The sequence below is a fragment of the Schistocerca cancellata genome, chromosome 6 (assembly GCF_023864275.1).
Source record: "Schistocerca cancellata isolate TAMUIC-IGC-003103 chromosome 6, iqSchCanc2.1, whole genome shotgun sequence".
NCBI lineage: Eukaryota > Metazoa > Arthropoda > Insecta > Orthoptera > Acrididae > Schistocerca > Schistocerca cancellata.
Window position 1 is genome coordinate 263,165,436 of NC_064631.1, and position 26,925 is coordinate 263,192,360.

At 45.7% G+C, this 26,925-nt stretch overlaps 1 protein-coding gene across 1 annotated transcript in view; it reads left to right on the plus strand.

Moving 5' to 3' along the window:
- The first annotated feature begins 1,348 nt into the window (after positions 1-1,348).
- LOC126190990 (ankyrin repeat domain-containing protein 12-like) overlaps positions 1,349-26,925 on the plus strand; it is a 115,230-nt gene continuing 89,653 nt past the window's right edge. The window contains exons 1-2 of the mRNA XM_049931666.1: positions 1,349-1,465; positions 25,446-25,607. Of these exons, the coding sequence (XP_049787623.1) occupies positions 1,398-1,465; positions 25,446-25,607 (230 nt within the window). The 5' untranslated portion in view covers positions 1,349-1,397. The remainder of the gene's footprint in view (positions 1,466-25,445; positions 25,608-26,925) is intronic.

Below are 26,925 nucleotides of genomic sequence, written 5' to 3' on the forward strand. Positions count from 1 at the left end.
AACTTTCCTATGTGTGTTAGCAAAACTAATGGATGAGAAAAACACGCTGTGTGTGTATTTCCGTTTGCAAATAAATGTCGATGTTTTGATAGTTTTTTTTTCATTTCTTCACTGCTTGCCTTACAAAACTGACTAGAGCATCATTAAGGATGTTTGCTTTGGCAATGCTAGTTCCGTAATTCCGATGCTATATTCCGACTTTTTGTACAGCGGATGATATGTCATAACCCTGAGCTTCACCGCTCGGTACTGGGACAAACGAATTGACGTCGTGTTGACATTCCGTCTAGTGTGAACACTCCGCCGTAAACTATGTTTAAATGCGTCACGTCTTCCAAAAGACGAAAACCGAATTCTGGGAGCCGTTTTTCGCTGTCGGGTTTACCTGCTAAGCTCTGAAGCGGATTTGCTAGCTCAGCTGAATATGGAACCTGGAAAATTGCTGATACAGTTTATGAATTATTCAGTACAAGTGCTATATCTCTTTTGTTAGACGAGGTGTAAACAGCTTCAGTCTAGTATTTCTACATATCCTTCACTGTAAAAGAAGCCACTTCATCCATATTAGCCGAAAATTTTTAGAAACAGGACGAAATCTGACAGCCAGAGCACGATCCAAAACCGGTTGCGTTTATATGGGAGCGAAATCAATTGCGGAATTAGGAGACCGGCAACCAGAAGCGGATTTCCAGAATCGATTTTGAAGTGTATACATGACCACCCAAAAGCGGTATAGGGCTAACTGTTCTCGAAAACCGAGCGAGGTGGCGAAGTGGTTAGACACTGGACTCGCATTCAGGAGGACGACGGTTCAATCCCACGTCCGGCCATCCTGATTTAGGTTTTCCGTGATTTCCCTAAATCACTCCAGGCAAATGCCGGGATGGTTCCTCTGAAAGGGCACTGCCTACTTTCTTCCCCATCCTTCCCTAATCCGATGGGACTGATGACCTCGCTGTCTGGTCTCCTTCTTCAAACAACCCCCCGCCCTCCCCACCAGTAACGGGTGGAGGTGTTCACGAAATCCTGTTTTGTGAGCATGCCAGATGGCAATGACTCCACCGTCTGACGGTGGCGTTCCTCTAACGTCTAGTGTGAATCGACTTTTAATGGGAAACCTATTGATGCGGTATCTGATTTGCCTCCGAATTAACGATCCCATTTTGCGCTCGATATTTTGACCACTAATTTATCCAGTCGTCTTTTCGGTCCACTCCCTGGCGTCCAGTGTTAATCGATCTTCAGGTGAGACAGGTATGAGTGTTGCGTCTCGGGCTTGTCAACAACAGCAGGTAGTTTCCTCAGTTGGCAGCATTGCTATTCAAATTTCGCGTGGGAAACATGGAGACAGAAATGCGATCAAAATATGTTATAATTCTCAGTGGCTGCACCGTGAAATGGAAGATACCAGGAATATTTATTTGGCATATGCTTTATACGATAGTATTGAAGACAAGAGTGTGAGGTTAGTACTGCACGATGAATGTAGCATGTAGTAAGCCCAGTTATACTGTACCTTCTTGCTTCAGCTACAGCTAGACTTTTAAAAAGTTTATCTACACACGTAGCTGTGAAGTACTTGACAGGCAACACTTCTTGATGTAGGCTATAGTGCGTTTAAAGTTTGTTTATGTTTGTTAGTGACAGAACGTAGAAGAATTATTGTTTGCCCCTCTGTTATCCAAGTCTGAGTGTTCGCATTGGATTGGTACATGGTTCTTTATTTCTTATTTGGCGCCGAATTGTAGTCAGTTTCACAACTATAACATGTTAAATTGTCTTATCACTGCCATTTAAGATGCCTTAGCGATAATGCGAGATATATTTGTGGGAGATAGGCCTGCTTCACATGTCACCGAATAACTGACAAGCTGTAGCGCATTTTGCATTAGAATAAAGCTTATGCTGTTCCGTATTGTTAGATTTTTGTTTTTAGTAAAATACTCCTAAAATGCCCCAATGTAACAGGACCAACATGAAGTAACATTTGCGCGAGCTGTGGCAGTCGGGTGAAGGCAGTGGTATACGTATGAATTTCTATTTGGTTCCAGTGTCTGCAGTGTGTACAAGGTTTTTTTGCAATATAGTATAAGGCAACTTAAGCAGTGTCTAAAAATATTTAGCTTGTATAAATTATTACAGTTTAAACAAATTGGTAAGTAACATTGTGTATATTTGCCCCGTGATTTGTGTTTTGGTTTTACAGAGTAGACTTACAGAAATGATACATACAATAATATCTATTTCTGTGTACTTTTGTTTGGATCGTAAAATATATATATATATATATATATATATATTCTTAAGCTTCGCACAGATGACTACAGTACAAATATACAAGTAATAAAAAATTCATTATTTACCGAGATACTTTCCTGCACTCGCAAATTCTTTTTGCACTATATAATCCTTATGAAGTTTATGCATGTGTTATAATACTGTGGCCCCCACCCCTCCCTCCCCCATCGACTCTTAAGTGGGCCTTTTACCACTTGTACACATGAATATACGACCTTTGTTCACAGTTCTGTCTGTGGTGGTCTTCTCAGCCAGTCTGTATTTCTCACCACATGAATGGAAATCAGATTTTTTTTCTTTAGTAATATGTTGTCACTTATTAAGGGAAGTATTGTTCTGTAGGTTTTGTGAGCATTTATGGAAATATCAATGTTGTTAGATTTTGCAAGGCAGTAATTATAAAGAAAAATGTTGCATGTTTATTTACATCTCCGTAAGTCTATACCACAACTATTCACTCTGTGGACAACTGCTGGTGAGTCTAGGACTGTAAACATGCTGCTAAGCCTGTGGCAGCCCCTTCAGTCTGTCCTGAAACCTGACTGCGGAACCATCAGTGTGTTGCTATGCCCCACACTCATCTCCCTGTACTCCGTTCAGTGCGTCTGGGGAAATGAGCCAGTATCAACCCATGATGAGTAAGATGTGGAGCAGAGGAGAATAAATTATATTGTGTGCTATAGGTCTTGCACACGTGATTTTCTTGTAAAGCACATTAAATTGTGGCAGGCTATTGTAGTTGCTGTCTTTCATTATTAACCCCTACACTGAGCTCTCTGAGTAAGCTAATTTTTAATTCTGTAGGAAATATCATTACATATGAAGTGTGTTCTGGCTGCATTTCTGAACTGATATAATTTTGTGGTCTTTTTTATGTATTTGGGGAAGGCATTATGCAATTTTATTCCCTAATGGAAAATGCTGTTTTGAGTTTGTTTTCCTTGGTAAATGTGGAGTCCAACTAGCCCTTGTTCTGGGATTATGCGATTGAAATAATAGTTAAATAATTACTAATGTTTTACCTGATGGGTACAACAGATTGATAGCTGTATTTGGTAGGTCCAGTAAGGATACTAAATTTCTGAATAATTACTTATAATGGGGTTGTTTACTATGTGTCATTATTATTCTTATAGCTATTTCCTACAGTTCGAAAACTGTTCATGTTTTGTGCCTTTGATTCTTAGAAAAGCATTCTATATGTAAACTCTAAGTGTTTGTATTAGTATTAGTAGTATGTCACTGCAAGACATTGCTCGTTACACATTGATAGGACCCTAAGAGAGTAACTTACTGCTGACATTCTTTTTGCCAGCCTCTCTTTGTGTGTTCATTCCATGTTGACTGACAATATTCATCCCTATAAGCTATGTGTTTGTTAAACAATCTGTAGGTTAATCATCTGTCCTCAATACAATAGATATTTTTCCTCTTTGTGCTGAAATGCACGCTGTTTGTTTCCTTTGTGTTCAGTGTTAATTAATTACATACAGCTCACTTGTAGACATCCTTGAGTGTTTCATTTACTTTCTCAGCTAAAGTTGCGTGTTTGGACACCCATCCCCCTGCAATCTTAGTTAGGGTGACAGATAGGATTACTGGAGACTGGGATACCACTGGTTTTGACCAATGACATCATCACTATGCCGAAGACTCACAAGCAACACACTACAAAAACAAACAACTTGAAATTGCCAAAAAATAAAATTTCAAAAAATCGCTCAAGACACACCATAACATCCCAATGTCCAGTTCACCTGTATAGCGCAACCCTAGACCAGGATACCAATAAACACCTGCATAACTACAAAAACAGACATCCTGATCTCCAGTTCACCTTTATAGCTTAAACCTAGAGTAAACATGCACTTAAGGTGTCAGCAGCTTTTCTGTTGCATATTGCCGTTGCGAAGTGAACATGACAGATGAGGAGGCACGTAGGACAGGTTGGCAAAACCCATGAGAAAATTGTTATTGATAAATATTATAAGTGGATCAATGTTTTTTTAATTAAATCCTGGCAGATTTACTCAGTTGTTGCACAGGCACATAAGAGTAAAGTTTCAATTTTGCGACTTATTCATTTATATGATAATATTCTGCACAATATATTCCATTGTGCCATTGTGTAATTTCGTATACTTCACACCGTGACAACTGTAGCACACTGAATGACTCAGTAACATACCACACAAACGCACCATCACCACACAATTAAACTGCTGGAGCATACCACCTCTTCATACATCAAGCCCTCTACAACATTTCACTTCAACTCTAAAACACACACCGTGGCTCGATGATGTCACTCAACGTATCGCAGCACAGCACAACTATGTCACAGGTCAGAAGCAGGTGGGTGGCATTGTATAACCAACTACTCCGCAATGAAGCGGACTAAGTCATCTCCTGCTGGTGACCACATGGCACCAGCAGTCTCAAAGAAGGGCAAGAGAGAATATAATGCCGACAGGTATGACCCTAAATCATTTCCCTCCCTCGCTACACCAGGGAGGAACATAGAGCTACAGAACAGAGAGGGCCATGTTCGCCTCGGTTTTTAGTCTGTAGCAGAACCAGTTTTTTGTTGAACATCTTGAGGGTAAGTTTGGAGAAGTGACAGTGCTGTCAAAGATGCGAAACGGCGCAGTCTTAATCCAGACAGCATCCCCAGCCCAATCCCGAGCGTTACTAGCCCGTGACAAGCTGGGTGATATTCTTGTTTCCACTACTCCCCATAAAAGCCTCAACATGGTCCAGGGGATTATTTTCCATCGTGACCTCCCCTTGCAATCTGATGACGAGCTCCGTGCCAATTTTGAATGGTGGGGTGTTCATTTCATCAGGCACCTTTACAGGGGACCCAAAGACAACAGGGTTGCTACCAGTGCCTTCATCTTGGCCTTTGAGGGTGATTCACTGCCTGAACAAGTCAAGGTGATGGTTTACCACTGTGACATTAAATCATACGTCCCTCCCCCTATGTGTTGCTTTGAGTGCTGTAAGTTCGGGCGCATGTCTTCCTGCTGCACTTCCAGCACCACATGTCGAGACTGCAGATGTCCTGCACCCAGATACTCCACGTGTGCCACCTCCCACTTGCATCAACTATGGAGAGCACCACTTCCCCTGCTCGCTGATTGCCCAGTACTCCAAAACAAGCAGAAAGTTACTGATTAAAAGACCCTGGACCAGTTGAATTACACATAGGCTAAACGTAAATTCGAAAGATTACACCCCATTCAGTTGACGCTGACATACGCTGCAGCTACGTCACCATCGCCATCCCAAGTGCCAGTGGCTCCTCACTCTGTGCCACGAACAGTGGGCCCTCCGGGCCACCAGACTACATCCGCCCCCTTGGTGGTAGGGGGGAAATCTTCCTCCATTGCTCCCAAAGCACCTACTTCTGGAGCAAGGCCCCCCCCCCCCCCCCTCAATGCAGGGGACATCAGTCACCTCCTCCCTGCCAGAGAAGCAACAGCCTCCTCTGGCTCCTCTCATGTGGAAGGGGTCGTTCAGGGCGCTCTCTTCCAAGGTCTCCACTAATGCCACGGCAGGCACTCGCCAGTGGCTCAAGGAGCCAAAAGCTGCTGGATGAAGAGCTTCGCAGTCTTCCTTTGTGCCTGAAGCTGCTTCCCTTCAAGCCCCTAAAGAGAAGCAAGAGAGCGAGCAAACTAAGTAGTACTCTGCTAAGAAACAGGACTCTCTGGTGGCCCCAACACCACCACTCCCTATCAATTCTGCATCGGAGGATGCAGTGGAAATCTTTGCATCCCCTATGGACCTGGATCCTCATCCACCATAGAAATGGCTACAAGTACTCAGTTGGAGATAGCAGGTAATCCTGAGGCATAACCTGCCTCCTTGTGCGTTTCCTGCCTTCCCAGCCTCACGATAGTGTCATCCTTCAGTGGAATTGTGGCAGTTTTTTCCACTATCTGGCTGAGCTATGGCAACTGTTAAGCTTTACACCTGCTTTCTGCATTGCCCTCCAGGAAACCTGGTTCCCGGCAATGCGGACCCCTGCCCTCTGTGGCTATAAGGGATATTACGGAAACTGTATCAACTATAATAGACTGTCTGGTGGAGTTTGCGTCTGTCCTAAACTCAATCTGTAGTGAAACTGTGCCCCATCAAACCCCTCTTGAAACTGTGGCTGTCAGGATAATGATGATGCAGGAAATAATTGCCTGCAACGTTTATCTTCATCTAGATGGTGCAGTACCCCTGAATGTATTAGCTGCACTATCCTACTTTTGGGAGGTTTTAACACTCGTAACCTCTTTTGGGGTGGCACAGTTCTTACTGGTCGTGGCAGAGATGTCAAAAATTTACTGTCACAACTTAACCTCTGCCTCTTAAATACTGGGGCCACCACACATTTCAGTGTGGCACATGGCACATATTTGGCCATTGATCTCTGGGTTTGCAGACCTGGCTTTCTCCCGTCTATCCACTGGAGAGCACACGATGACCTGAGTGGTAGTGACCACTTTCCCATCTTCCTGTCACTGCCCTGGCATCAGACCCAGGGACGACTGCCCAGATGGGCTTTAAACAGGGTGGACTGGGAAACTTTCACCTCTGCTGTCACTGTTGAATCTCCCCCACATGGTAACATCAATGTGGTGGTTGAGCAGGTAACCACAACAATTGTTTCTGCAGTGGAAAACGCGATCCCTCGTTCTTCGGGGTGCCTCCAGCGAAAGACAGTCCCGTGGTGGTTGCCGGTAGTCACTGAGGCAATTAAGGAGTGTCGACAAGGTCTACAGTGGCATAAGCGGACCCTTACCTGGAGCACCTCATCGCCTTTAAACGGCTCCATGTCCGTGTTCGCAGCTTATCAAAAGCCGGAAACAGGAGTGTTGGGAGAGGTAGGTGTCGACCATTGGGTGCCATACATCACCTTCCCAAGTCTGGGCATAGATCACACGAGTTTTTGGGTACCAGACCTCAACAGGTGTTCTTGGTGTTAACATAAATGGCGTGTTATCTACTGATGCAAATGTGATTGCCGAGCACTATGCTTGAGCCTTTGCGTCGGAGAATCCCACCCCCCCCCACCCCCCCCCCCCCCACCCCACCCCCAGCCTTTCGCACTCTCAAACGGCGGGTGGAAGGGGGTCCTCTCGTTCACTACACACCACAGTGAATCCTATAACGCCCCATCCACAGTGGGAATTCCTCAGTGCCCTTGCACATTGCCCCAACCCAGCTCCTGGGCCAGATCAGATCCACAGTCAGATTATTAAACATCTCTCGTCTGACTACAAGCAACACCACCTCGTGATCTTCAACTGGATCTGGTGCGATGACATCTTTCCGTTGCAGTGACAAGAAAGTACCATCATACCAGTGCTCCACCCGGCAAAAACTTGCTTGATGTGGATAGCTATCGGCGCATCAGCCTCACCAATGTTCTTTGTAAGCTGCTGGAATGTATGGTGTCGGCAGTTGGGTTGGGTCCTGTCCTGGAGTCACGTGGCCTTCTGGCTCCATGCCACAGCAGCTTCTGCCTGGGTCGCTCTACCGCTGATAGTCTTGTCCCTCGAGTCTGCCATCCGAACAGCCTTTTCCAGACGCCAACACCTTGTTGCCGTCATTTTTTATTCATGAAAAGCGTGTGACACTACCTGGCAACAACATAAAGTTAGTGCTTTATATGAATGGGGTATGCGAGGCCTGCTCCCGATATTTATCCAGAATTTCCTGTCGCTTTGTACTTTCCGTGTCAAAGTTGGTTCCTGCCATAATTCCTCCCATATCCAGGAGAAGAGGGTCCCACAGGTCTCTGTATTGAGTGTATCTCTATTTTTAGTGGCCATTAACGGTCTAGCAGGAGCTCTAGGGCCGTCCGTCTCACCCTCTCTGTATGCAGATGACTTCTGCATTTCGTACTGCTCCACCAGTACTCGTGTTGCTGAGGGGCGCCTACAGGGAGCCATCCACAAGGCGCAGTCATGGACTCTAGAACACGGCTTCCAGTTTTCAGCCACGAAGTGCACTTCTGTCGGCATTGTACTGTTCATCCAGAACCAGAACTTTTCCTTATTGACAATCCCCTCACTGTAGTGGAGACATACCGATTTTTAGGACTGGTTTCCGATGTTAGATTGATGTGGCTTCCTCACCTTTGTCAGCTTAAGCAGAAGTGCTGGCAGCACCTCAATGCCCTTCGCTGCCTGAGCAACACCAAGTGGGGTGCAGATCGCTCTATGCTGTTGCAGCAATACAGAGCCCTTGTTAATCCCTCCTTGACTATGGGAGTGTGGTTTATGGTTTGGCGGCGCCCTCAGTGTTGCATTTGCTAAACCCAGTGCACCACTGTGGCGTTAGACTAGGTTCCTCCATTGCAGATCAGTCGTGCACAACAGAACTGCTGGCCAGTTACATTGCACACGTTCGTGGTTCTCCTGCACAACCAAATTACCGTCTCCTTTTCCCACCCATGGCGGTTCATCTCCCGCACTGGCGGCCCAGATCATGGCTTACAATTGCAGTTCGCATCTGATCCCTTCTATCTGAACTGGAGTCCTTGCCTTTATCACCTATACTTGAGGTACAATCGCTTACACCTCCATGGTGTACACCTAGGCTGTGGCTTCGCCTGGACATTTCACATGACCCAAAGGACTCGGTTAATGCTGCGGCTCTCCGCTATCACTTCATCTCTATTATTGACATGAAGTGATTTACACAGACGGCTCGATGGCTGATGGTCATGGAGGACATATTTAACAGCATTCCTTGTCCGATGGCTGCGGTGTTTTCACTACAGAGCTGGTGGCTGTATCTTGTGCTCAAGAGCACATCCGTTAATGCCCTGGGAAGTAGTTTCTTCTGTGTACTGACTCCTTGAGTAGCCTACAAGATATCCACCAGTGCTACCCTCATCATCCTTTGGTAGTGACCATCCAGGAGTCCATTGGTGCCCTGGAATGGTTCAGTCGTTCGGTGGTGTTTGTGTGAATCCCAGACAATGTACTTGCTGACAGGCTGTCCAAGCAGGCTACATGGAAACCGTTTATGGAGATTGGCATTCCAATGACTGGCCTGTGTGTGTGTGTGTGTGTGTGTGTGTGTGTGTGTGTGTGTGTGTTTACGTCACCAAGTTTTTCAACTTTGGGAGACAAAATGGCGTAACCTCAGCACGCGCAACAAACTGCGTGGCATTAGGGAGACTATGAATGTGTGGCCGTCCTCCATGTGGGCTTCTCGTAGGGAGTCTGTGGATCTCTGCCGGCTCCGCATTGGCCACGCTTGGGTGACCCACGGCTACCTCCTGCACCGTGAAGACCCGCCTCAGTGGTGATGCGGCACCCAGTTGACAGTGGCCCATATTCTGGTGCACTGTCCCACTTTGACTACCCTGCGACAAAATCTTCAGTTACTGGACTTGTTGCCACTAATTTTATCTGACAATGCCTCATTGGCTGATTTAGTTTCATGTTTTATTCGTGAGGGTGTGTTTTATCATTTGATCTAAGTTTTAGCGCATGTTCTTTGTCCCTCTGTGTCCTCCGCCCTAGTCCTCTTAGGATGGAGGTTTTAATGTGTTGCAGAGTGACTGGCTTCTCCTGTTTGTTCTCATGGTCAGCCAGCCATGGTAATCTCTTTTGTCGTTCTAATCTCTTCTTCCTGTTTTTTGTGTTTCTGTGGTTTTCTTCTCCCCTTTTTCCATTTAAGTGTTTGTTACCCTTCTGTCGTTCTTGTGATTTTTCCTTTCTCTCTGTTTTGTGTTGTCAGTTTTGCTTTTTATTCTCACTCTTGTGGCCTTGTTTTATTCAGAACAAGGGACCGATGACCTAGCAGTTTGGTTCCTTCCCTCCTTCTTTTAAACCAACCAACCTTTCCAACTCCTCGCACACCTATTCCCATTTGGACCTATCCTTCTGCAGTGCCCAGCTTACCCATCAACTTGAGTGGTCCGTTCTTTGTGACACCTAATCGAATGACCATTTCCCATATGCTATCCATTTGCTGACTCGTACCCGATCAGCTCGCATGCCTAAATGGCAGCTTTACTCCTCCCTGGCGACCTTCGAAGAACAGGATTTCCCCAGTTGTGATGACCAGGTGAAATATCTCAAACATTATCCTTACTGCTGCAGAACGTTCCATCCTCCACGCTACCTCTCTACCATGTTGTGTCCCAGTCCTTTGGTGGACTGAGGCATGCCACAATGCAGTTCATGCATGTAGACGTGCTCTCCGCATTTTTAACTGCCACCCTACGCTGGCAAACTGCATTCATTATAAACAGATGTGTGCAAAGTCTTTGGGATAACAAGAGGTAGCTGGATTTCATTTACTAATTCATTTAACAATTCCACACCATCCTCTGTTGTGTGGGCCAACCGGCCAACCTCTGATGGCTCTCTGGAGCCAAGATCCGTTCCCCAATTTCCGGCCTGACAGTCCTGCCTTCCTCCATCGGAAACACACTTCCTGCTGGAATGCCCTTTTTCTTTTAACCATTTACATTCCAGCTGTGGTTTTCCATCTGATTTATCATCCGTTAGAGCAAATGACACATGGGCTGTTGACCATGTTTTACTTTTTATCCGCCAAAGCAATATGGCGAAAGCCATTTAATTTTAGTTTTGGACGTCCATTTCTGTATGGTTTTAGCATTTTTTCCACATGCCTGTTTTTAGCTGTCTCGAATGTTTAGTCGTTTAAATCCTCTCTGCGTTTGTATTCTATAGTTTTGACTTGGGCGTGTATGACCCCAGTTATTTTTTGTGCCCTAAAGGAAAACAAACTAACAAACCCACAAATTGGGTCTGCTATCTGCCATTCTATGGTACCCCTACACTAGTGGCTGATGCTCCTGTAGAGCAAAGACATCATAATGGCTATTAAGGACTGTCAAAGGGCCTTGCAATGTAGCAAGCAATATGAAGCAAACTGCCCTCATCATTTTTAAGTGGCTACATTCAAATGCTTGCTTCATAATTGAACACAGTAAGTAGGAATGTTGGAATCACTAAATTTCATTATTGGGAACATAATACCTCTTCATGGACTGTGGATCAAATTCTATAGCATACTGGGCTGCCGACGAGCAACAGCTCTCCTTCATCCTGGTGTTAATTCTGTGTGTCAGTTCTTGCTGAATACCTCATGACTCTCACTATGACAGTCTTGGCGACCACCTGTTGCCCAGAGCATCTTCCAAATGCATGAAGGGGAAGCTGAAGATATCCCTCTGTCCTTTAATCTCTGTAATTCTGAATTGTATAATGAACCTTTTACTGACTAGGAACTGCTTCAGGCTCTTGAGTCCTCTCATGATATGGTCCCAAGCCCTGGTTTGATTCATAATCAATGATCCAACATCGGAAAGTGACTCAGGCTCCAGCTACTTGGTCTTAAACAATATTCTGCTGCAATGATTTTTCTCCTTCACAGTGCAGAGATATTGTCATCTTCTCAATCCTTAAATCATGCAAAAACCCAATGTCCATGGACAGCTCCAACTGATTTCCTTACCATTGTGCTCTGCAAACTGCTTGAAAGGATGGTAGCAAGACAACCATGTTTTTGTCGACCCGTCAGTGATTTCGTTGAGTCGATCCACAAGTCTAAACTTTATGAAGCATTTAATTATTACAGTGATAATATTAATTACATAACATAATAAATTAATTTTAAGAGAACCTGTGAAGTTGTCATTCAGTGGAGTAGGTGACATTTGCCAACAAACTTCTTTAATCCTCTACATTATCCACAGGATATTTAATATCACCAAGAAGGTTGCTGAGTATTCTTTCTGTCCTAGAGTTAAATGTTTTGTCTCTGTTGAGGTTGTTCTGGTCCTACTGCTAAAACCATACTTCGCACTAGTTTTTTTGTGTCCGAGGAATACTGTTGTTTTTCAAAGGTCATTGATAAATCTATCTATTGCGAAGTACTTTTCAATATGTCAAGGTTTTTAAGAGGTCACTCCAAGATGTTAGAACTGATGTCAGATGTAATGCATGGAACTAACTTCTGTATTCAGAGAATGCTACTCCTGTAGGTAAAGTTTCTCCAAAACGTGATTGCAGAACTCGGTTAGCAAATGAGAGTGCAGAAGATTAAGTAAGCCATTGTTACTGGTAATTGCAAGTTCACACAGTCAAGAATTACTTTCCTTCCACACATTTGTGCAAAGGATGCCCCAATCTCTGTATTCACCAGTCTTAAGTTAGAATGGTGCAAATAGTGATCTCTGAGTGCTGGATACATTTCTACAAATCAGTGATCAGATGATCAAGAGCAACATTGTGTTGAAAAAAGTAAGTTGTTAATCAGGGGCATCACATTACGGGACATCTCCAGTGTCCTCTGTGTGGTCTTTACATGAAAGATAACATTTTATAGAGGTCTGAAAACCTAAATTCCCTTGCTTTTCTTGATAATATTTCAACAATAAGACAGTCATTTTATCAAAAAAATTTCAGTTCTAACAGTATTGTAATTCTTCTGAATACATTTGACATCTTTCTTCAGTTCGGCTCGTGGTTCTTTTACACTTACAGCAGTATCAAAGTCATGTCGTACATGAATGCTGATGTGATGTCTTAGACTCCTATTTCAAAAGGTGCACTCCGTGTCATTTTTAAGACTCAAAAAACCAGAGTGTGGCAGGGAAGAAAATGTTTGCTTATATTCTGCTTGAAATCCCCCTCTTCCGGGTCAAGCATGTGGACAGAGTTAATGCTATTTCACTCATTGGTGAAATTCACTCTCTGTTCACTATTGGTAGCTTCTGATGTCAAGTCTCTTCTTGGGGGGGGGGGTCTCTCTCTCTCTCTCTCTCTCTCTCTCTCCCGACCCCGAGCTAATGTGGCCCTCCTTCCTTTTCCGCATCCTTCCCTATCCCCCATCTTTGCCCCCCCCCCACCCCTCCCCTCACCTCCGGCTCTTTCCTTCCCTTTCTCCCCCTCTGGGAGTACGTTTTGTGCCCACGTCCGGAGACGGACGCTCGAAAATGTAACACATTCTTTGCTTTCTCTGCTTGCACGTCTTCATCCTCCTTTGTCCTTCTCTTTTCCTTACCTCTTCTCCTTACCCTTTTCTCCGCTGCGGCGTTTGAGACCTCTCTTCTTTCCTTTCCCTTTCTTTGTTTTTCCCTTTCTCTTTTTTCCTCCCTGTGCATGTCTGACGGCCGACCCACGCATTTTCATGTGTAGCCGGTGACGGGGTAACGCATAATCCCCTGCCCCGGGTAGACAGGTACGTCACGTACGTACCCCCTGGTAACGGCCAGGCCCAGGGAGGGGTGATTACCCGAGCTGATACCTTCCGAAAGTGCCGATTGGTCCCTCCGTCTGTTTCTCGGGAGGTGTGACCTGAGGTGTGAACAATCACCTAAGGCGGGAGTGCCATCAGAGAGGGCCCCCACAAGGGAGGAGCACGCCATCGGAGACACCGGTAATCATGGGGGATTCTTCTGCAATGGTTTCCTCATCTTCCACTATGTCTGCTCACAAGCGTAAGTTCAGAGTCTCACCCACAGACAGTTTTTCCATCGTTGCCACAGTTCCTTGTTGTTTCTTGGTCTGACGAAGGTCACAACTTCTCAACGGTCAACCCTTTCATTATTCAGAAAGGTGTCGATGCAATTGCGGGTCCTGTAAAGTCTTGTTCCAGATTACAGAATGGCACCTTGTTGTTAGAAACAGTCAGTGCCCTCCAGGCACAAAAATTGCTGCGTACTTCACTGCTCCACACCTTCCCTGTCCGGGTGGAAGCACACTGTACTTTAAATTCCTCACGTGGAGTCGTTTATACACACTCCCTCGACAGATTGTCCGATGAGGAAATTCAACACTACTTGTCTGACCAGGGCGTAACGACTGTTCGTAGAGTCATGAAAAGGGTTGACACGAACATCGTTCCAACCCGTACTGTCTTCTTGACATTTGACAACGTTCAACTCCCATCGAAAATCAAAGCAGGCTATGAGATAATTTCCGTTCGCCCTTACATCCCAAACCTTACGCGTTGCTATCGGTGTCAGCGGTTCAATCACACCAGCCAGTCCTGTTCCAATCTGGCCAAATGTGTTACGTGTGGCAAGGATGCCCATGAGGGTGCTTGTCCACCTCCATCCCCTCGTTGCATCGACTGTATGGGTGACCACACTGCTTCCTCTCGCGATTGCCCCGTTTTTAAGGATGAAAAGCTCGTCCAGGAAATCAGAGTGAAGGAAAAGGTGTCGACCTTTGCTGCTCAAAAATTATTCGCCAGTCGACAGCCCACCGTGCCTCAGACAGGAAAATACAGCACTGTCCTTGCTTCTCCTCGGCCAACAAAGGAGGCGGCCACGCAGACTTGTGATCACAACTTTAGTGACACGATCGTGATATCGGCCAGCGCAAAGATCGCCCGTTCAACCTCCCCACTTTTGCCTGCCCACTCTATGGCTCACCCTTCATCGGGTTCTGCTAAATCTTGATCCCAGAAGTCAGACACCCGGACTTCCAAAAAAGAGCATACTCGTGAAGATTTTTTATGTACCCCAACTTCACGACCATCGGTTCCTCCTTCATCTAAACATCATGTTTCCAAGAAGGCTAATAAGAAACCCAGTTCCTCTCCTTCTCCACCACGGTGTGTCTCATCTACAGCACCACCTGGCGGTAGCCGCCCTCGGCCGTCTTCTGTGTCGCCGAGGTGCACTGCTGGCAGCCGATCAACCGGCCGATCGCTGGTGGCAGGAGCTGCTCCTGAACAACCTATGGATCAGGATCTTCGGCTGAGTGCCGTTCCACACTGTCAGTCACAAGCTCTGAGCAGTCGTTGAGTTGATGGCAACATTGGTCACATTCTTCCATTTTCTATCCACCCTATGTCCATTATCTATTGGAATATCCGCGGCATTTGAGCCAATCGGGATGAATTGACGATCCTCTTAGGATTCTTCTCGCCGGTCATCTTCTGTCTTCAGGAAACAAAGCTGCGTCCCCATGACCGCTTTGTTCTCCCCCATTTTCAGTCAGTCTGATTTGATCTCCCCTCTGTTGAAGGCACTCCAGCACATGGAGGACTCATGATCTTTCTACATGACACTCTCCATTATCGCTGTCGCTGTCCGTCTTTCCCTTTCTGGATACACCTTCTCTCTTTGTACTGTATACATTCCATCGTCCACACCAATGGCACGAGCTGATCTCCTTCATCTTCTTGGTCAGCTTCCCCCCCCCCCACCCCCCACCCCTCCCCCCACCCATTTGCTGGTTGGGGACTTCAATGCCCACCACCCGCTTTGGGGATTCCACATCCTTGTCCGCGTGGCTCAGTATTGCTAGACGTCTTCCACCAAGTGGATCTTGTTTGCCTCAACACTGGGGCCCTACATTTTTGTCTGCCTCCACGAGAAATTTCTCTCATTTGGACCTTTCGGTCGGTACTGTTCCGCTAGCTCGGCGCTTCGAATGGTTCGCCCTTGCTGATACACACTCGAGTGACAACTTTCCATGTGTCCTTCGATTGCAGCCACAACTGCCATATATGCGCCCGAGACACTGGAAGTTTGCCCAAGCCGATTGGACACTTTTTTCGTCTCTAGTGACATTCGATGACCATCACTTTCCTAGCATCGACGATGAGGTCACTCATTACAGACGTTATTCTTACAGCTGCAGAATGTTGAATACCTCGCACCTCCGAATTTTCCCAGCGCCCCCCAGTTCCTTGGTGGAACGAGGCATGCCGTGATGCAATACGTGAGCGGTGACGTGCTGTTCACGTTTTCAGACACCATCCTACTTTGGCCAACTATATCCGCTATAAGCAGTTCCGTGCACGATGCCGTCGCGTCATCCGCGATAGCAAGAAGGCAAGCTGGGACTTCGTTACTAGCTCATTTAACACCTTCACTCCCTCCTCGGAAGTTTGGAGTCGGATTCGACGGTTATCAGGTGCGCCTAGTTTCTCCCCGGTCTCTGGGCTCACTGTCGCGCATGATACATTAGTGGACCCCGTCGCAATTTCTAACTCATTGGATCAACACTTTGCTGAGATTTCGAGCTCTTCAAATTACCCGCCAGCGTTTCTCCCCAAGAAACGTGCAGCGGAAGTGCGACCTCTTGCTTTCTCCTCAAAATCGCGAAAGCTACAATACTGTTTTCTCCATGTGGGAGCTCCAACATGCACTCTCTCCTTCTCGCTCCTCCGCCCCAGGACTGGATGGTATCCACATCGAAATGTTGCTGCATTTATCATACCATAGTCTGCGTTACCTCCTTCGCCTTTATAATCGAATTTGGACCGATAGTACTTTTCCCAGACGTTGGCGGGAAGCTATCGTCGTTCCTGTTCTGAAACCTGGAAAGGACAAACATCTCCCCTCTAGCTATCGCCCCATTTCTCTCACGAGTAGTGTATGTGAGGTTTTGGAACGTATGGTGTGAATTGCCGGTTAGCTTGGTGGCTGGAGTCCTGCAGTCTTTTAACACCTGCCCAATGTGGTTTCTGAAAGCATCGTTCTGCAGTTGACCATCTTGTTGCTGTCTCCACTTATATCATGAACAATTTTCTCCGGAAACACCAAACAGTAGCAATATTTTTTGATCTGGAGAGAGCATACGATACCTGTTGGAGGACAGGCATCCTCCGCACACTGTTCTCTTGGGGCTTTCGAGGTCGGCTGCCCCTTTTTCTTCGCGAATTTATGGCAGAGCGCACATTTAGAGTGCGGGTGAACACTATGCTCTCCCGTACTTTCTCCCAAGAAAACGGGGTACCCCAGGGCTCCGTGCTGAGTGTTGTACTGTTTGCCATTGCCATAAATCCAATTATGGATTGTCTCCTTCCTGATGTCTCGGGCTCCCTCTTTGTGGACAATTTTGCGATCTACTACAGCTCTCAATGGACCAGCCTTCTTGAACGACGTCTTCAAGGATGTCTCGATCGCCTCCACTCTTAGAGCATCGAGTCCGCCGCTGGTGGTCTCGCGGTAGCATTCTCGCTTCCCGAGCACGGGGTCCCGGGTTCGATTCCCGGCGGGGTCAGGGATTTTCACCTGCCTCGAGATGACTGGGTGTTTGTGTTGTCTTTTTCATCATCATCCAGGAAAGTGGCGAAATTGGACTGAGCACAGGTTGGGAAATTGTACGGGCGCTGATAACCACGCAGTTGAGCGCCCCACAATCCAAACATCATCATCATCATCATCATCATCATCTTAGAGCATCGAAACCAGCTTCCGTTTTTCTCCCAGTAAGACCGTTTGTGTTAATTTTTGGCAACGTAAGGAGTTTCTTCCACCCTCCTTACATCTAGGACCTGTCAACCTTCCGTTTTCGGACGTCGCTAAATTCTTGGGTCTTATGTTTGACAGAAAACTGTGCTGGTCCTCCCACGTTTCCTATCTTTCGGCTCGCTGTCTGCGATCCCTCAACACCCTCCGTGTCCTGAATGGTACCTCCTGGGGAGCGGACCGAGTGGTCCTTCTCCGCCTCTATCGCGCCTTAGTGCGCTCGAAATTGGACTATGGAAGCATAGTCTACTCCTCTGCTCGCCCGTCTATTCTTCAGCGTCTCGACTCTATCCACCACCGTGTATTACGTTTAGTGTCTGGAGCTTTTTACACCAGCCCTGTGGAAAGCTTTTATGCTGAGACTGCTGAACCTCCGCTGTCCAATCGGCGAGCAGTCCTTCTGAGTCGTTATACTAGCCATCTGTCTTCCATGCCTGCTAATCCAGCTCATGACATTTTTTTCGACGCCTCCTTTGATCTAGGGTATGCAGGCCGCCCCTCCTCCCTACTACCACCGGGAGTCCGCTTCCGTCAACTGCTCCATTCTCTTTCCTTCCGCTTTCCTGAAACTTTCTTGACAACTTGGGGTACAGCACCGCCTTGGCTGCGTCCCCTGACCTGCCTGCTCCGTGACCTTTGTCAGTTTCCCAAGGATGGTCACCCTTCACTTGTTTATCGTCGGGCATTTTCTGCTCTATGTGCACAAATGAAGGAAGCCACATTTATTTACACTGATGGCTCAAAAACATCGTTTGGTGTAGGGAGTGCCTATATTGTTGGCGACACCCCAAATCGATTTCGGCTTCCCGACCAGTGTTCTGTTTATACTGCGGAGCTTTACGCTGTTCTCCAGGCTGTCCAGTACATCCGTCGCCATCAGCGGATACAGTATGTTATCTGTTCAGAGTCTCTCAGCTCTCTCCTCAGTCTCCAAGCTCTCTACTCTGTCCACCCTCTGGTCCACCGGATTCAGGACTGCCTACGCTTGCTCCACTTGGGGGGCGTCTCGGTGGCGTTCCTCTGGATCCCAGGACACGTTGGTATCTGTGGAAATAAGGCGGCCGATATAGCGGCCAAGGCTGCAGTGTCTCTTCTTGGGCCAGCTATTCGCACGATTCCCTTCGCCGATCTACGGAGTGTTTTATGTCGTTGTATTGTTCTTTTATGGCATGCACATTGGTCGACACTTCCCCGTAATAAATTGCGGGATGTGAAAGCTCTTCCCTGTGCTTGGACCTCTTCCTCCCGAACACGTCGTCGGGAGGAGGTAATTTTAACTAGACTCCGGATAGGGCACTGTCTTTTTAGCTGTCAACATCTTTTAAGCTGCGATCCTCCCCCACTCTGTCCCCACTGCTCTCAGCTGTGGACGGTAAGACACCTTTTACTTGATTGCTCCTATTTTACTCAGTTACGCGCCCGTCTACAGCTGTCGCCTGAAATATCGTCCATTTTAGCAGATGATACGTGCTCAGCCGATCGCGTTCTCGAGTTTATTAGTGCCAGTGAGATGACGTCAGTCATTTGAAGCTCTTTTTGGGGACAACCAACCCCTTTCTGTAGTGGTTTTTTAAGCTTTCCTTCTGCTTTTAGTTGCTCCAATTTTTTGAGTTTCGTTTCCATTGCTGCTGGTTTCCATTTTCGTTTTTTACCTTTTCCTAAGTCACAGACTGTTTTTGCATTTCCTTGTACTGCGCTCTCATTGCGTTTGTTCCTTGAAAATGTCATGGTGTGCACCTGTAGAAATATTGGCATTTGTCAGAGATGTCACCCAGCTTCATTCCCATATATTGTCAAACATTTTATTTGCTAGGAGAAACATCTGACTGTGAATTGTCACTCAGTGTTCTGAAGAAGAAGAAGAAGAAGAAGAAGAAGAAGAAGAAGAAGAAGAAGAAGAAGAAGAAGAATAGTAGGAGTTTGTGGAGGAGTAGGCAAAGTTAGCCCAAATAAAGACTCCTTGTGTGGTGTTTTGTACCATCAATATCATGAGAAATATTATTCTTTCTTTTGCATAATCAACAAAATATCTGAATTTTAAATTTGTACCTGTTCAATACACTGTCCTCAAGTTAATGGCACATATTAGGTTCAACAGTATTGTTGAAGATGACTGGAATGTAAAAGATAATCAGTGTTTGCAGCAGTGACTGCCACGTCAATAAACATTGTTGAAGTAAACATTGAACCTTCCTCTCTTGAGGCCAGTCTATTGACCAACTATTTAAAATTGGATTTTGGATCATGATTTATCGTTGAAACTGAATGTTGTACAAAATGTCCCATGCTAATTCCACGTACATATGACAAAAGATGAAAATATGTTTAGAAGCACCAGCTGGTTTCATAAATTTTTGCCCTCAGGGGCATTGGTTTGCTGAGTACATGCTTTGCGACCCCAGGGTTCTGTAGCTGGGCCTTGGTAAGTGCCGCCAATCTCCTATTACTATAAGCTCTGGGCATGCTTCAGTGACCAGTGTATGGTGCGGCAGTGGAACATCGTGTGTCGCAGGGAATGGGGATCTTGGCATGACCACCCAGATTGCGAGGTGTGCTGCGCGCTGATGAGATGCACTGCTGTTGAGGTGGAACAGTCGTTAGCAGGCAACCTCTGGGGAATCTGTCGAACCTTAGCTGTATAAGGCTTACTCAGGCACATTGGACTCTGTCTGAGTGGACCCTTGTTTCCCTAGCTTCTCGTGGGACCAGGATGAAACCCTCGAAATCATCTTCTCCTCCTCCCAGTGAGAAGGGTGTACCACCTGGAAGTATTCACACCCAGTCCTCCTGGTATCCTGCATCAGCTGAATTATGATAGCAGGACTCAAGGAGTCATAAATCAAAATGTGTTTTTGGTCATTAAGAGGAAGGAGAGGCAGCTGAAAAAGTGTCCCTCTTCTATATCCATAAAGGCTTGGAAGGTCTTGCTGTAAGCCTAAAGTCTATTAAGCGGGTGCGGAATAGTTCCCTCCTGGTTGAGACTAAGAAGGCAAAGCAGGTGGAACTACTTACGAAGACCAAAAAATTGGATTAATATGATGTAACTCTTGAACTGCATAACTCCCTTAACTTGAGTAAGGGTGTGGTCACATGTCATGACATGGATATCGACAAAGCCGAGCTTAAACAGGAATGGGCATTACAAGGGGTAATGGACGTAGAGCAAAGGATGCGTAGAAATAATGGAGAAATTGAGAAGACTGCCACTTTCATTGTGGTTTTTAATTTTCCTTCGCCTGACTACATCATGCCAGGTTTCCTCTGACTCAGGGTTAGGCCTTATGTGCCTAACCCTATGCATTACTACAAATGTCAGTGTTTTGGTCACGTAACTCTTGAGTTGTGGGAGTGAAGTGACATGTGGGAAATGTGGAAAGGCAGCCCACGAAGCTGGGATTGGCTGTTCATCTCCAGCAGTCTGTGTTAACTGCTCTGGGAGCCACCCAGTCTGGTGCTGAGACTGCCCTTTTTTGCAGAGGAACGAAAAATTCAGGAAATAAGCCACCGAGCAGATCCCCTGTGCTGAAGCCAAAAAGGACTATAAAGTGAGTAAACCTCCCATCTTTACCACTTTTTATGCTTCCATGGTGCAGAAACCTGTTCCTAAGTTGACGCCTCAACGCAGAAGTCGTCCATTGTACAACCATCCACCACTAACACCTGTACTTGCATGTGTATGTGCCAAGGCAAAACAAGTAAGGATAAAGCAATCCAAGCAGCTGCCACATAAAAGACCAGCAACAGTTCTGTAGTGAATGTCAAGGAGGCACACAACAAGCATAATGCCTCTCAGTGCCCTCTTTCCCCCTCAACCTCAAGGGGACCTGGTGCAGTGAAAGATTCATGATGTTTGGGTCAAAAGCTGTCCCGAGTGCCATCAGACATCATTCTTCCACGTCTGACTGATAAGGAGGACATCATGGAGTTAGATGCCTTGGTTCCAGTCAGCCCCTCCACTCCCCCTCGCTCTAAAAGTGTTTCACGGAGACTTTTTCCATCAATCGTACACCCTTGAGCTACGAGGCTATGTACTTCACGAAAAGACGACCTGAGAGGAGAGACAGCTAGAGGAGGTGTATCTATTTTCGTCAGTACCGACTACTACTCCTTGCCTCTCTCACTTACAAAGACTTTACAAGCAGTTGCTGTTTCACTGCACATGCATCATCTGTTGACAATATGTTCCCTTTACTTGCCCCCACATGATGCACTTGATGAAGAGGCCCTAACCATCCTTATTACACAGCCCCACTGCCCCTTCATCCTCTGTGGTGATTTTAATGCACGCACTGTGCTTTTGGGGCTTTGCAACTACCTGCCCCAGGGGTAGAGCAATTTGAGAGGCTTCTCGTGTCGTCATGCACATGCTTGCTAAATGAGCAGGTAGAGCACTCGCTTCTGTGCAGCAACTGAGTTGTTCTCTGCCATTAATCTCCCACTTTGCTCTCCAGCTCTTGCTCGCACTGCTCAATGGGAAGTGGTGAGTGGCTTGCGTGGAAGTGATCACTTCCCAATCTGGAATCACCTGCCAGATTGGGTGGAACCTGAAGTGAAACCACCGCGATTGGTGCTTGGTAGAGCTGACTGGTCACTTTGTAGACAGTTGGCCCAGTTCGAACATTGTGCGAATGTCGAAGCATCGGTGGATCATATTACCAAAATGATCCACAACGCCTCTGCAGCATCCATTCCACACTCCGCGGGACAGCAGAAGAGGCAACTTGTCCCTTGGTGGAGTGCCAAATGCCGCTCTGCAGTTAGAACCAGGCTTGCCACTCTGTGCAGGTTAAAGTGTCTGCCAAGTGCAGAGAATTTTGCAGCCTTTCAGGTGGTGAGGGTAAAGTGTCACCGAATTATTGGAGAGAGCAAGAAGAGTTCGGGGCAACAGTTCCTGAATGGCATTAAATGTTACACAAGAAGTTCTGTTGTGTGGGAGACCATCACAAGAATTTCTGGGAGAGGAGGGAGGTGCTCCATGGCTGCTATAATGGGGAACGGCACACTCCAAACCAATCTGTGAGACATTGCCCAGGCTATGGCGGCGTATTTTGCCACAGGTACTGCAACAGCCAGTCAGGATCCAGGTTTCCAGTGCCATAGAGCGGTTGCTGAGAGGTGTAGTTCAGACCTCCGGTTCACCCATGATGCAGATTAAAACTGCCCATTTTCCATGTGGGAGCTGGATTCTGCATTGTCTGTGGCTTGTGGTACATCCTCTGGTCATGACAGGATCCATTACACCATGCTGCAGACCTCGTAACACGAAACAAAAATATCATCCTCCCAATTTTTAATGCCTCTTGGGCATCAGGTCACTTTCCCGACTTGTGGCCTGTGACAATTTTAATTCCTCTTTTAAAACCTGGGAAAGGCTGTACATACCCAAGTAGGTACCTTGGTGTTGCTCTGTCTAGCTGCGTGGGGATGACCTTGGAGCGGTTAGTCAGCCACCACCTTGTGTGGACCTTAAAATCCAGGCAACTCCTTTGTCGCTTCCAGTGTGGGTTCAGGAGGTATCGCTCCACCTTTGATAACCTTGTGCTTCTGGAGGTGGCTATACAACAGGCTTTCCTACACCATCACCACCTTCTAGGAATATTTTTTGACATTGACAAGGCCTACAATACTACTTGGAGGCATCTTATCCTGGAGCAGCATCACAAATGGGGTTTTCGTGGTTGTCTTCTCATTTTTATTCAGTCCTTCCTCTCACCATGATATTTTAGATCCCGAATTGGAAACGTCCTGTCTGATCACTTTGAGCAAGAGAACAATATCCCTCAAGGTAGCATTTTGAGTGTGACTGTCTTTGCCATAGCTATTAATAGCATTACATTCAGAGTGAAAAGTCATGTCCAGTGTGTTCTTTGTTTGTGGATGACTTCTGTCTGTTTTGCTCTTCTTCAAGCCTCCCAACGACAACACGTCAGTTGCAAGTAACTCTGCGAAGTTTGGATGAATGGGCACAGAAGAGTGGTGTTAAGTTTTCCACCAAGAAGTCTGTATTCATTGTAACTGTTCTCATTCTGTTTTAAACTTTCCTGAGTTGGGGATGAGGGACACTGTCCTTGCTTTTAAAGATAATGAGGTTTCTTGGTCTCATATTTGACTCTAAACTATCATCATTACCACATCTTAAGGACCTGAAAAAACAGTCACTGTAGGCTTTAAGTTTTTTAAAATGTCTTAGCTACGGTACATGGAGAGCAGACAGGACTTGTCTGCTCTGGTTTTACAGGGCTTTTGTCTGATCTCGGCTCGATTATGGGTGTATGGGCCTGCGAGACCCTCTTATTTAAAGATGTTGGATGTGGTGCACCATAAAGGAATTTGGTTGGCTACTGGGGCTTTTAGAACAAGCACCATACCAAGCCTCTGTGCAGAGGCTGGTGAACTGCCTCTTCACGTCAGGCGACAGCTGCTTACGGTGCACCAGGCATATAAAACACTGTAGAAGCCATACACACCCATCTACCATAATGTTGCTCAGCCTCTACTGGAAAGACTTATTTGTACTCGCCAATAGGCAATGAGGCCCTATGAGATTCATGCACAGGATTGTCTTTTAGAGATGGGGTGTGGCTGGTCTTCGTGTTTTACATTGTAGTGGGAACAGATTTCCACCTTGGCTTCTCCAGAGGCCCAGACCTATTTTCGACTTGATGAATTTTAAGAAAGATCACACGTCAGATTTTACATATCAGTCACTGTTTTTTAACATTTTATATATGCTTATGGTTTCACCATAGTGTACACTGATGCCTCCAAGCAAGGAAATTCCCTTGGCTGCTCTGTTGTGTTCCCCCACCAATTCACCAGGATTCGTCTTCCAGACAAGTATACCATTTTCTCAGCACAGCTCCACATGATCCTGGAGGCACTGGAGCGCAAGCGTCCTGTTCGGGGCAAATGGTTTCTCATTTCCTCAAATTACGTTAGTGCCTTACAATTGTTACAGAGCCTGTACCCATATGAGGAGTTGATCTGCCTGATGCATGATCAACTGTACTCGCTCCAATGGCAGGGTAAACAGGTGTCATTCTGCTGGGTACCAGGTCATGTAGGGATATGGGGAAATGAACAGGCTGCCAAGGAGGCCTGTAGAGGACAGGATGTGGCACAGTGTCCTATTCCCTCGCGGGCTGTTGTTTCTGCACTGCTCAGGAAGTACATGTAGTTGTGGGATGAGGAATGACTGGCGGTGAAGGCCAATAAGCTGCAGATGGTGAAGTCAACAACCTGACTGTGGCATTCCTCCTGCCAGTTGCTCAGGTGGGATGAAGTAGCCCTCACGCATCTTAGAATTGGCCACTGCCCTCTGATGCATAGCTTTTTACTACAGTGAGATCATCCCCCATTTTGTGATACTTGTGGCGTGGACATCTCTATCCACCATATTTTAACGGAGTGCATTTTATATCGTGATGCAAGACCAGAAGCAATTATTGGTGGGGATCTGCCCTCTATTTTAGCTGAGACGAGTGTGACTAAGATTTTAAAGTTTTGTGATGTATATGGAATCTGGCCTAAACTTTTAGGCTGGAGCTTTTAGTGTGTTGCAGAGTGGCTGGCTTCTCCTTTTTTTGGTCAGCCAGCCATGTCCATCTGTTATATTGTTTTAGCTCTGTATTACACTTTCTTCCTGTGTCATTAATGTTGTACTACTGATGCAATACTTCATTCCGTAGTTCTGTGTGGGTACGCACATAGTTTTCCAACTTTTGTTACATATGTTTTACATTCTGTTTTATCTTCCTGTTTTGTGTATTTTACGGACACTCCTCAATTTGTTTTCACTTGGGCGCTAAAGACCTTGCTGTCATGTGCCCATTCAAACATATCCCTTCTGTCCATCATACATTTTTTCTAACTTTTAACTTTACTGTTCCAGTCACATTAGACAACTTTTGGAAAACGAGAAGGCTAATCCAAACACACTGCTTCCAGAAAAGGACTTCACTCCTATTCATTATGTTGTTGGGTGTGATTCACTGTTGTTTGCTGAGGAAGTAACAAAACTATTTCTACAGCATGGAGGTGATCCAAATATCAGGTAAGAATGTGTATAATAGGACAGTTTTTGAAGTCTTTTTGTTTTTTATTGTAAAATGAGGATAAGAGTCCATTGTAAATAGTAGACTTTATTTTCTCTATCTGGTAGTCATAGTTAAAATTGTCAACTTGTATTTCATATATTACTTATTCTGTTTTCTATTTCCATTAGTTACTTGTAAGATGATCTCTGAATACATTATTAGTATTTGAAAACTAGAAATTGCTGTCTTCATTTTTAGTATTCATTGTTTCCTTTTCTTTGTTAACTGATCAGTAGATCACTATTGTTTTAGCTCCAAATGCAGAAAAATCAAAGTTGATGCATACGAGGAGGAAAAACCAATGCATAATGTTCGAGTACAGTATTAATAGTGTGCTGCTCAACACAGTTATGTAAATTAAATATCTAGGCATAATGTTGCAAACGATATGAAATCGAAAGAGCATTTTAGGATTTTAGTAGGGAATGCAAATGGTAGACTTTGGTTTGTGGGAAATTTTAGGAAAGTGTGGTTCATCTGTAAAGGAGACATTATATAGGGCACTAATGCAACCCATTCTTCAGTATTGCTGGAGTGTTTGGGATCTGCACCTTGATGGGGTAAAGGAAGACATCAAAGCAGTTAAGGGATAGGCTCTTAGATTTGTTGCCAGTAGGTTCAACCAACATACAAGTATTGCGGAGGTGCTTTGGGAACTCAAATGGGAATCACTGGAGGAAAAGCGATGTTCTTTTTCATGAGCACTATTGAGAAAACAAATTACAGAATGGGCATCTGAGGTTGACTGCATAACTATTCTACTGCCACCAATGTAAATTTTGCGTAAGTACCACAAAAGTAGCACTGAAAGACCTGAGTTGAAACAAAGCCCCGGGAGTAGACAACATTCCATTGGAACTACTGACGGCCTTGGGAGAGCCAGTCCTGACAAAACTCTACCATCTGGTGAGCAAGATGTATAAGACAGGCGAAATACCCCCAGACTTCAAGAAGAATATAATAATTCCAATCCCAAAGAAAGCAGGTGTTGACGGACGTGAAATTACTGAACTACAAGTTTAATAAGTCACAGCTGCAAAATACTAATGCGAATTCTTTACAGACAAATGGAAAAATTGGTAGAAGCCAACCTCAGGGAAGATCAGTTTGGATTCCGTAGAAATGTTGGAACACGTGAGGCAATACTGACCCTACGACTTATCTTAGAAAATAGATTAAGGAAAGGCAAACCTATGTTTCTAGCATTTGTTGACTTACAGAAAGCGTTTGACAATGTTGACTGGAATACTCTCTTTCAAATTCTAAAGGTGGTAG